This window comes from Bos grunniens, chromosome 20, assembly GCF_055505025.1.
Source record: "Bos grunniens cultivar Pamir isolate PY7600 chromosome 20, Bosgru_T2T1.0, whole genome shotgun sequence".
NCBI lineage: Eukaryota > Metazoa > Chordata > Mammalia > Artiodactyla > Bovidae > Bos > Bos grunniens.
This window is the reverse complement of record NC_141184.1, coordinates 39026455-39039000: the sequence shown is the minus strand read 5'-3', so window position 1 is coordinate 39039000 and position 12546 is coordinate 39026455. Positions and strand designations below refer to the sequence as shown.

General features: G+C 37.4%; 1 protein-coding gene across 2 annotated transcripts in view; it reads left to right on the top strand.

Moving 5' to 3' along the window:
• OXCT1 (3-oxoacid CoA-transferase 1) overlaps nt 1–10785 on the top strand; it is a 163261-nt gene extending 152476 nt beyond the window's left edge. Inside the window, exons 16-17 of one of the 2 annotated variants that reach the window (XM_086361574.1) lie at nt 2310–2411; nt 8910–10785. In XM_086361574.1, coding sequence (XP_086217700.1) covers nt 2310–2411; nt 8910–8951 — 144 coding nt within the window. In that variant the 3' untranslated portion in view covers nt 8952–10785. Of the gene's footprint in view, nt 1–2309; nt 2511–8909 lie in introns of those variants that run through there. The other variant, XM_086361573.1, reaches the window with a different exon arrangement.
• The last annotated feature ends 1761 nt before the right edge of the window (nt 10786–12546 follow it).

The following is a 12546-nucleotide window of genomic DNA, read 5'->3' as shown; positions in this document are numbered from 1 at the left end:
TAAAATTATTCATCTGTAAAACAAAGTAATTGAAATATTATTCTTGGTAGTTGAACAGTTGGCTGTAGCTTTTAGATTTTAGTGTCTGTCTTTTATCAAGTTTTTGTTTACACTTTATATGACTAAGTGGGGAATCTCCCTCAATATTTCAAAAGTAGATTTCTCATTTTTTTTAAAATTCATAATGTTTAGTTTTCTAATATATGACCTTGAGAGCTAATTAGGGATTGATAAAGATGTTAATAAAAGGTTTTTAAAAGCAATGTCATTTGCCACAGAGTTTATCTTCTTGATCACCGAAGCTTTATACTCATAATACCACAGTTATACACAATAAGGCTCTTTTTCTCTTATTTGTTCCATTTTGATAAATTTGTGGTTGTTCATAATACAAGGGAAAGAATATAGTATGAATGATGCTCCAGACACATTTTCTGCAAATAAAAAGTTGCCAATTAAAAAAAAATTATAATTGTCATTTTGAAATTGAATAACCTACTGCATCATATGGACGTTCCTCACTGATAATTTTTCCCCCTCAAAACATATTTCAGCTGAAAAGTTTCTTTAGGAACATAAAAATATGGAAACAAAAAAGTTTGCTGAAATAAATCATCCCAAATTTAAATCATCTTTTCCAGTAAAACCAATCAGGTGTCTATTCATCAAACAAAGCAAATATCACTAGTCCCCTTAACGTTTTGCTCCTGAGGAGAAATATCAATTATCTGGAGACAGATAATCATTTGGAGGCTTTAATTTGTGTTCACACACATATGCACATGTGGGAGAAAGAATATGCCTCTGTGGTGTCCTTGCTATGTCTCAGGCATGAGGCCAGCTGCTCCGAGTAGGTTTGTTATTATATTTGTCCTGTATAATAATCTTGGGAAGTAGGTTTGTTTGACATACATCTACAGATGTGAAGACAGGTTCAGCAAAGATTGCATAGCTATTGCCAGCTGAGCTGGAATTCCAGTTCATCTTGAAAGCCAGGATTCTTTCTGCTACATATTGTTGTGTCTTCTTTTTTATTATTTTTAAAATTTGTATTTTATATTGGAGTACACATTGCTGTGTCTTTTTAATAGCCTCCAGGAGTGTGTTTAAAAATGTCAATTTAGGGATGGACTTCCAAGCTAGATGAAAATAAAGATTCTAAGGCTGCAAATAATAGTTGAATTTAAGGTAATTCCAGAGGAGATGAGAGATCTGGGAAGCATAAAAAGTTTAAGTCTGAGGAAGACTGACCTTGAAAACTGGAAGAGGGAACAGTTCCTGTGCATGGAGGACAACTTACTGTAGAGTCCATGAGTGAATGTTTAGGAAAGCAGTTTCGCTTCTTGCAGTTAGAGCTTCCCATTGGTAGGTAATCTGCCTTAGAAAGTGAGCCTTCTACTACTAGAAGTTTCTAAACAAAGCCCCAGAGACCATCTCAGAAGAATGCTTTGAAGAATTCTTGTATGGAAGATTTTATTGCATGACTTTGTGGGTCCCTTCTACTCAATTTGTTGCTTTACCAAGAGTGACCACATGTGTTCTGTATCAGACACAGCTGGTTGAGCCTACCTGCTTGGGTCAAGCTATACCAATTGGCACCACCATCACCTAGTATAACCAATCAGAATGTTGAAATGCAGTGTTTAGGGTGAGGTGAGCCTTCTCATGCTTGTCCTAAATGTGAGCATCTTCATTTGATTTCCATACCAGAGGGAGAGTCACTATGCTTTCAGACCTGTGTGTTTTCACAGGACTTAAGGGAAAGCTTTAATATTTACGTGGGGGAGGGAGTTGTCTTTCAGGGCAAACTGTCCCTTTACAATTAACTCCTAGCTACTTCAGAGCACCTGCTTTTGTTTCCAGTAATTTACTGAGAAGCATCAGTCAACTTTCCCCCATCATTCCTGTGCTTTCACCTTCTAAATCTCTCCTTCCTCCCTGCTTTTCTTCCTCCTTTTTTTTCAGATCATTGTTAAATGCCAAATTAAATTTTGACCAAAAGTGTTAGATCTAACAAAAGGAAAGTAGTTTAAAAAAACTGGTTATAATAGTGGCAAATGCCATCAATAGTCAGCATTTATTTATTTTCTGGCATCAACAGTGCTCCCCAACTAATTGCCAATTAAGGCATTGGCGTTTATTCTCACCAAAATATAGTAGTTACAGTTGACATGTTTTCATTGCTGATTTTCAGTCTTTTACCCTGGGTCTTTTCTGTCCTTAAAAAACTTGTGAGGTTATTTCTGTTTCGTGCTATAAAATAATTACAGTGATAGGAATAGTCATTGTCATCTTCTTGATTTTGACAGGCTGTGTTTGATGTGGACAGCAAAAAGGGTCTGACTCTTATTGAACTCTGGGAAGGCCTGACAGTGGATGACATAAAAAAGAGCACTGGGTGTGATTTCACAGTAAGTGTTTCTATGAACAAATCCAGCCACTTGTCCTGTACCCCGAGCTTGGTTAATGGGTATTTATGGGACATGAACCATTAATTTGTGATCATTTTTGGAGTTGACCTTTGCAGGAACAGGAGTGGAAGGATGGGTGCCTCCAATGAGAGCAGGTGGGAGCAGGAATAGGCTCTGACTCAGGGGACAGGGTTGGCTCAGGGATCAGAAGCAGGAGGGGGAGGAACCACTAAGAGCTGCTGCAAACAGCAGGTTGAGCTTGAGCTCTAAGCTATTTACTGTAACATTCCTTGCAGTCCTCTGTTCCTGGGTTATGTATTAGGCACAGCCAAACTTAATTAACTAAAAAATGTGAGCCACACACAGACAAATGATACTTCCTTATTTTGAAACGTATGTGTGGAAGTTGATTTTCTCTCTGATTAACTTCTTTGCCTGATCATTCCATCTATGGGTGATCCTCGAATGTTGAGCTTTTAACACCACTGGATTGATAATCACAAAATGGATGATTCCTGTATTTGAAGAAAAACTGTGCTTTAAAACTCTGACTTACAAAGCATATAAGAACATCGGGAGTATCCACTAAGAAATCTCCAAATCCCTTTTTTAAACAAAGAGAATAAAGTCCACGGGGTCACTCAGTTGTGTCCAGTTCTTTGCGATCCCATGGACTGTAGCCCGCCAGGCTCTTATGTCCATGGAATTCTTCAGGCAAGAATACTGAAGTCGGTAGCCATTCCCTTCTCCAGGGGATCTTCCCAACCCAGGGATCAAACCTGTGAATCTGTGCCTCCTGCATTGGCCGGCGGATTCTTTACTACTACTACCAGCTCGGGCCTGATAATATAAATAATAGCCTTTTAATATAAGAGCTTATTTGTGAATCACCAATCACCAAACTAATGGGATTGGGCAGAGAGTTCAGTCCATTTAGAGTTAATTGAAAGTAAAGGTGAAATGTGTCTGAAAAATGAAGAAATAGACTTTGCTTCTCACATACCTTTTTAAGAACAGCTCTACATGTTAAAATGAAATATATTTATAATGAGAAGAAATATTGCAGCTACCCATCCTTGAGAAAGTAATTTAACGAACTGTTAGTCGCTCAGTCATGTCTGACTCTTTGCAACCCTGTGGACTGTACCCCATCAGGCTTCTTTGTCCGCAGAATTTTCTAGGCAAGAATACTGAAGTGGGTTGCCTCTTCCTTCTCTAGGGGTCTTCCTGACCCAATGAGGATCAACCTGATCCACATTGCAGCCAGATTCTTTACCATCTGAGCAAGCAAGGAACTTCCTTGATAAATCAAGCATGTATTTCATACATTTCTTCCTGAGGTACTACATGATTGGCTGGTACCTATTAGTGCTTAACAAACATCTGTAAACAATTGTGCTGCATAATTCACGATCCACATATAACTGTTTCTGGTACTGTGTGAAGGTCTTTGTCTATTAACCTTCTTTGAATTTCCTTTCAGAAAAAAGAAGTCTTCCAACAACTCCTTACATGAAAAGCACATCTTTAATTAACTTTTCAGTGACCTCAGTGGGTAACAAATGGGATTTGTTTAGTTTAACTATTTAGAATTCCTTACTCCAGTGATGAAAGCAACCAGTTCTTCTTCCTTAATTAGCTATTCTTTATATTTTTTCCCTCTGTGGATAAGTTAACCTCTTCTTCAGCAGATGACATTTTTGAGACATTCTATTGAATGTTCAAATCTCTGCTACAGAAGGGAATTGTAAAAGAAGATCCTCATTGTTACCAGTTTTTTTTTTTTTTTTTCTTTTTAAGTCATGTAGGTAAATCAAGAATGAAAAAGATAGATTTTTACTGTTTTTACTTTGTTTTTTAAGTGCTAGTTTCCATGTCTTGATACATTGAAAAATATCTCTGTGGCACCTCTCTTATCGCAGTAGCAACCCTCCTCCTCTTCTGGCATTGACATATAATTTTGTTTCCTCCAAATGAGGCTGTTGAAATGAAATGTTAATTTTTATGTCAACATTGCTCTGAAAATGAAAAGGTCTAGTAGTATCAGCTAAGCCATCTCAACAGAAGAACTGGATTTTGAGGATCTAATGATCAATGGCATCTCTTTAGACCCTGACAGATGAAGCCACATGTATCAGATTCTCTGTAAGACTAGAGACTGAAGTGTTCTTATTCATAAGAAGTTCTGTTTAATAGCTGGGTTATCAACAAGCTACATTTAATAACAAAGTACATTGGGATAGCATCTCTTTATTTGATAACTCAAAAGATATCTCATGAGTATTACTGCATAGATAGAATTTTACTCTATGTGACTGCATACAATTTACTCAAGATCTCTGTTTGACAAAGGCCACTCAGCCTTCACTGTATACTGAGAACTGAACATTTTAGAAAGGCATAGTTAGACCAAAGAAAGCTAAAGACCTCGGTCAAAGTAAATATGAAAATGTGTTGGTAAAAATCCCATGTACCTAAGAATATGGGCAAGGGACTGGGCAAAAGATATAGAATGTGAGCTGATGGAGAAAATCCTGAGAATTAAAAAAAAAAAACAAATATGACAACATCAGATAACAGGACATGACAAAATTGAGGTTTCAGGGTATTAAAAATAATGGTAATGAAATATCTGAGCATTAAAAAAAAAAAAAAAGAATGACTAAGACTTTTCCTGTATGTCACAGTGCAATTAGCAAAAACAAAAAATGTGAAGGGAAAATGTGTCCTTTAGGTATCACTTGAAATAGGTTTAAAAAAAATTCATAGTAACCATGATGTGAGTAGAAAGGAATTTTCTTTTCAATTAGTAGGAAAGTCTCTGTCATGTTACATCTGAAACTCCAGAGAAAGCAGTAGACGTTTTGTAAAAGAAATGCAAATATTGACTATATTTCAGGAAACTTCCTCACACTTCTAAAATAAGATTCTGGTCAGGAGTAGTTGACAGCAAAAGAAGCTAACCCATAATGGACAGAGGTCTTGTTCCATATGATCACTTTCCTTCAAAATGCAATTGTTATAAAGAAAGGGACTTTCCTCTATATTTCTTGAAGATTGGGTTCAAAATCTATTGAGAGAGAGAAACGAGTTGGTCAGAGGTTAAAACATCATGTTATAAAGCCTAGGATGAAGAATGTGGCTTAGATGTACAGCCACATAAGCTTTCCCAATTACAAACCCCTGAAGTGAGAGGGACCTCCACTCCCAGTTATAGGCAGCCTTGAAAAATCAGGCCTTCCACGCAGAGGAGAGTCTTTTCTACTTAACTTCTTTCCATGTGGCTGAAAGCAAAACAGCACATGCTCCCTACAGAAGGCTGAGGAAGAAGGTTCAGACTGAGTCCTACATACCCCCAGTTCTTCTGCCCAAATCCTTCTTAGGGGACACACTTGAGGCCAGAGTATTACACTGGTAAGTGTCCTTCCCCATGAGCAGTGGGGAATAAATGCTTGACACCAGCACTGTTGGTTGGTAAAGCCATACACACATGTTCACGCCCTACAAATGCTTGACTGTGATGCTGTGCAAGAATGCTTTTCTATTTTTTTTTTTAATAATTTTAGCTCCAAACATTTTTATGACTAAGGAGTTCTCTGGTTTACTTTTTTTCTAGGGCACTCATATTTTGAAAAAAAATCTCTCAAATAAATAGTAATAATTCATTTTCAAAGAGCTAAAGGGATATTGCACAGTTCTCATATTAAAGGTGTGACAAGCTAATGAACACATTAAATTTCTTTATTTCTGGTTATACTTACATCACTCAGTGTGTTACTGCCAGCTACTTCCTGGGTCAAATAGAAAGAAAAAGGAAATGAGCTCCCTGGTAGCCTAGTGGTGAGGATTCTGCCGCAGCCCAAGTTCAATCCCTGGTCGGGGGAACTGAGAGCATGCAAGCTGTGGGGTGCAGCCAAAAAAAAAAAAAAAAGGAAAGTGGCATCCTACCACTTAAATTCCATTATATTCCAAAGTATCTTTTTGAATAAGTAGTTGGTTCAATTGGATATTCATTTCTTTCTTTTCTGATTCATGCTTGAATTACATAAAATAGGTTTTTCTTTACCACATATATCTGTGAGCCTTTTTGAACTAGAATATTTCTATTTTATTTTTTAAGTTTTCTGTTTCTTTAATTTAAAAACTTAAAAATAAATTGAATCTACAGTTGAACATCATGTAGTAGAATAAACCTTCAGAGGTTATTAGTTGTCCATGGTTATTTATTAAACTCCCAGTGTATCTCCCATATTAAGCTATGAAACATGAATAAAACAGGACAAACTAGTATAGTTCCTAATCCCAAGAGCCTTGGTCTTTTCTGTAGGTCGGAATACACCTAAACCACCAGTGGCAACAAATCAAATAAGAATCCTGCCTATCGATATGTTTGCAGGGGAATCTGAAAGAAGCCAGCTGCAGGCATTCTTTGCAAGTTGAATAAATTTGTATGCTCAATGTCTATTATGAACTGGTATTACACCAGAATTAAACAGTATATTCTTTGGATTTCAGTGGACTAGGAAGACAACTTGTTAGCTTATCCTCTGCTCATAAATCATACAGTCCTATGCTTAGCCTGTAGATCACTTTGGCAGGATAATCTGCTTCAGCTTACATGGGTTCACCATGTTGATGAGACTGTGAGAAAACAAATGAAAAATGGTGGGTTAGTAGCTGTTTTTCTTTACAAAAATAGGCCAAGTCAGTGTACCTAAAGGTTCATCTTCTTTTCTGTTAAAAGTCAAGTTCCATGCTGAGGCTATAAAGGTTACTAAGAGCTCAAAATAGGGCCAGCATGACAAGGATAAGGATCAGATGTTTAGTTTGAAAAAGTCAAGGTGTCCAGTTTCCTTTTAAAGGCAATGCTATAAAGCACCTATTAGAAAATGACCTGTTTCCAAAGAAGAGTTTTATTTCATTAAATTATTTCCACAGATGCTCTGTTGTTTAAAAAAAGAAAATTGATTGTTTATGAGACACACTCTCTAAATACTCAGAGCCCATATATCTTTATTCTCTTTGGTAGAATTGAAGATCTGTGACTTTTGTATATTAATGTCTTTTATTTTGTCTATTATTATGTATCTGCTCTTGGAGCTGGCAAGTCTGAGTGAGCTCTCGTTTATCCTAAGATATGTACCAAGCCATTCTGATCTTTTTTATTCTGGTCATGGCATTTTTAGGTAGAAAAATGGAAGAGGTACACTAACTTTTGACATTGTGAAGACTTAATAAGAAAACAATGTACAAATGAGTAGCAATATTTAACTTCATCATAGCCAAATAATTGTCTTCTGTTTTTACTACTGACTTAACCTGTATTAGGAGACCTTTCTTCTAGTTCTTTGAGGCTTATCTAATCTACTCATTCATTCATTCATTCATTTCACAAAATTTTAAGTGTTTATTCTAGAAGACAAATTAGATCCCCTTCAATTGTCACATCCATGAAGGGCTCAAAAATCACCTAAATTTTAGTATTCCATACTGTGCTTTCCATGGAGCCTGTTAACTAAGACTTAATGGATATTTGCCAGATTAAATTTACCTGCTATTACACCTTGAAAGATCTGTCAAAATTAAGCCAGACTACTTACCACCAGGGTTTCCCTGGTAGCTCAGATGGTAAAGAATCTGCCTACAATGTGGGAGACCCACGTTTGATCCCTGGGTTGAGAAGATTCCTAGAGAAAGGCATGGCAGCCCACTCTGGTTTTCTTGCCTGGAAAATTCCATGGACAGAGGAGCCTGGTGGGCTGTAGTCCATGGGGTCGCAAAGAGTTGGACATGACTGAGCAACTAACACACACACTTACATTTAGATTTCCTCCTCGACCAGCTTTAGCATTAAATATAGATCTGCCCTCATATTTCTCTACTTCAAGACTCCTTGGAATTCATTTGCTATTTGGTACATTGAACATAATCATAGTTAATATTTAATATTTTTAATACTGTTACTTCCTTTTTATAATAACCTGGTATCTTTTTATTGCCTTTTTATCATTTCCACTCTGATTATAAAATTTCTGATAAAAGTGTGTTATCCAAAGACTACATTATCTCTTAACAAAATTGTGAATTGACTGGATCTATTTTAAGGATTCTGAAACTTGTGGCTTGCTCCATGGCTCTGTTCTGAGTGAAGTTCATCAGTCTCAGAGCTCAGGGGGCCATTCAGGAGAGTTTGGTCATCTGGACCCTTGTTCATCTGCTGCTCCTCCTCCACCTCCTCCTGGTTGCGAGTCTTAAATATCTTTAAGAGCTATAATGCAAGAAGGTTGAGAACTACCAGATACACAAAATGTAAATGGATAAAAGTGTTCTTTTTCTCAGTGGCTCAGATGGGGAAATACTGAGGAAACTCCAGGTGAGGGCTATGGCAAGATTACTTGTTGCCTACATCATTCAGTTTTGGAAATTCAAAGCAGAGATGTTTTATACCATGAGGTTTTTCTCATAAGTCCATAATTTTTTTTCTCTTTCTTTTACCAGGTTTCACCAAAACTCATACCAATGCGGCAGATCTCAACTTGAAATGTGTAGTAAACCGTTGTTCTAGGCCTTGTGCTCTTCATTTCAACCACATAGGAGTTTATTAGGACATCAGTAATCATAATTGTATATCTTACAGTTTTTGTCTAGTTTTCTTCTAGTGTCTTAGTGCTTTTATAGCCATATAGATTTTGTTCTCTCCAGCGTGCTATGGCATTTTAATGAATAACCAAAAGGAAAAATATATATGCTTAGCTTATTTGTTTTATAAGTGCTGAGAAGGTCATATTTACAGTTGGTGCTCACATTGGATTTATCTTCATCTTCTGTGGTAGGTACATTAAATTGTGCACAATTTGTACCAAGATGGGCCCTTAGGGAGAGTTTCATTGGTATACTTTCCCTCCTAACTAAATCATGACATGTAGAAAAAAAGGAGGGAGGAGAAGAACTCCACTCAGAGTATACCCAGGGCAGCATTGTTCTAGTTCTAAAAGATAACATTTGTGTGGATTGAATTAGGAGAAATGTTGTCTTAAAGATCAGGTTTTTCCTTTAGCCTTCTCTGTCTTTTCTTTTGGAGCCTCTGACTTTGTGATTACATCTTGGTGCATCCCTTCTCCATCCCCACTTTTGGTAACTAAAATAAATGCCCAAGAAGGCAAACAGGAACATCTCTGTGTGAGAGAAGTAACCTGGTTTGTGGGAGAGACCAAAGGGTATAGAGTCTATTGGTGCTGACATCCAACCAAGAAGTTGCCTTTATAAACAAACCAAATAAATACCTGTGCTTTGCCAAAGATGACAGTTTGTTTTGTTTTTTTTTTAAGGAAGACAGCTATAAACCTAACTGATTAGTCAGTTTTCTCATTTTCAAACAGTACAGTATTCCTGTGTATCCAGAAGGATCCTTAGAAGTCTTTCTCTATGGTATTGTGGGCTTCTTGTATAATACCTCCTCTTAAGGTAAGAGGAGCTGTAGGGTAATTTATCATGAACCTGCAGTAACAATGACCGGAGAGGTTTAGTTTGTTTGTTTTTTTAAGAATTCTTTCTTTTCAGGGTCTCTTTTTTCTTCTTGGGAAAGTTTCTAAATATTGAATGCCTTTTTCTACAGAACAGTGTTCTTCTTTATTCTGCCCAGGATTCTTCCTTGAACAAAATACTTTTTATTCAGCTTTATCAAACTAGGGAAAATAATGATGAGCAAATCCAGGATTTGAAGTGCAGTGAACTTCATCCTTAGAAAATAAACATGGTAGATTAGATTTTGTAAGGACCTTCTCCTCCGAGGTATCCTCAGTTATCAAACAGTTCCCCAGGGGGTCTACCAAGCGTCCTGGGTATCAAATTGGAGAAAAGTCCAGGCACCCTGAAGACAGGCCAGATTGCTGTCCTCTGGACAGAGGTAGGCATGTTGTAGTGCAATATATCATTCCTCTCATACCAGATATAGGCATTTCTGCAAGTTTTTAGCTAATGGCTGTCATTAAATTCACTTTCTCTTCAGATACAGCTACAGTTCTGTCATTTTAGAGGAAGGAGAGGAGAAGCACACTCCATATATAAAATGGTCTTTCTGGCTGGCTGCGTGTTTGAAAGCTTCCTCTCCCAATACTGGTAAAATGGACTTTCTAGAGAATTTTAATGGTCTTTTAATGGTCTAGAGAATAATTTACATCTGTGTTAGAGTTATGGTTTGGAAAATGTATGACATTGATGGTTGCTGTATTTGTAAACTTACTTCTTCTGTGATTCTAAGAAAGCTCCTCATGTTGAGTGGCAAATTCTAAGTAGATGACTTTATATTCTTGATTAAAGAGTACCATAGGTGTTAGGAAATGCATTAAGAACTACAATAAATATTCCAAATGGATGTCGATCAGTGTGATTGTCCTTTTTCTCATTTGGGAATGGTTTAAATGTGGGAATGATGCAACAGAGATTGGTGTGATAGCCAATAATAAAGTTAGCACACTTAACCACTTGTAATCAAGTGACTGTTTTTTCTTTTGCTCTTGTCAAAGAAAAGATGTTATCCTTCATGAAAGAACAAGTGAAATGTCTACCTACATGAATTCTGACTTTGCTGCTTGTCAGAGTCAATCATTTATTTGTCTACAAAAATTGATTATCCCAGATTTCCATGTGTTATTATTTATTCGCATGTATCTAACATTCCTCTATTGTTGCTCTTTAGTTGCTGAGTCGTATCCGACTCTTTTGAAACCCCATGGACTGTATCCCACCAGGTTTCTCTGTACATAGGATTTCCCAGGCAAGAATCCTGGAGTGGGTTGCCAATTTCCTTTTCCAGGAGATCTTCCAGACCCAGGAATCAAACCCACATCTCTTGCATTGCAGGCAGATTCCTAACTGCTGAACCACCAGGGAAGCCCAGCATTCCTTTAGTAGTGAGTAATTTTCCAGTGATATGTAGGTTTTACTTGCATTTTGAAGTGGCCCTACCCAGGTGTCTAACCAGCATCTATGTTGCCCCTCTTGTAACAGACTCACCCCCTGTCCAAGGAGCTGGGCCAAGGATATGCCTCTTTTTGTAACTCTCCTTTGTCCAGAGTGATTTTATAAGGGATGGCTGTATGGCCCAAAATGTATGATTCAGGTTATTTATCCTATGTTGAAAACTGAAGATGAGAGAGAAGCCAATTTTCTTATTGGTCTCTGCTCACTGAGCCATAAGAAGAATGTGAGCCTGACACCAATACCCACGTCCCGCTCCCCACCACACACTGAGCTTCAGTTAGAGAGAAAGAAATGGAAACACAAAACACTGAGCTGTCGGGAGGAGGCATCCTAGTGGTATTTGAGTTTCTGGTTCTGCACCATCTAAGGTGCACTAACTTCTCTGCAGCCATGCTTAGACATGAGCCCACAAGTCTCCCTTTTTGTTTGATCCTTTGTCACCTGCAGCCAGAGTGTGAACTCAAGCAACTCTGGTAATTCTTAAGACCTGGGAGGGATCTGGTCTCCTACAGAAGGTATGCAGAATATAAGCAAATCTGCTTCTCCCTGGGCCCATAGAACATATATAAGAGCATTTATAGGTGTTACCCAGTGGGCAGGAAGGTTGTGGGTGGAGGCTTTCATTCTACAGTTTCAGTGTAGTCAGCACAACTTTGACAATTATTCCAATGGCAGTATAAGCAGAGATTTATTCAGTGGATGAGTTTCTTTGCACTAACCTTTTCCCTTTTGTCAAAAAATAGGATCTTGGGTTTCTTTAGCCTATTTTCAGATTCTTTGTTTTTGAAAAGGAGAGAATCTAGTATCTTCCACCATAGATTCAATACAATATAATTAATAACATGATTGAAAAAATACTGACAGTCCTTTTAAAAATGTGTGTCATAATATTACCAGAATCATGAGTTGTTCTGTCCTTTTATTTTTCAACATCTACACTATCTTTCTGCTTCCACTGCCATACTATCAATTTAAACCTGTCAATAAAAGTCATGTGGTCTGAGCACATGGCTATGTGACATATACTTGAAGTGTCCTGCTTCCACAGTGTTCAGTATATCCATGTGAAGTCATCCAAAGGCACTCTTCATGGACCACACAGCAAGTCTCATGAGTGTGATGCCAATACCAACCCAAGTAAGTAATTGCTTAA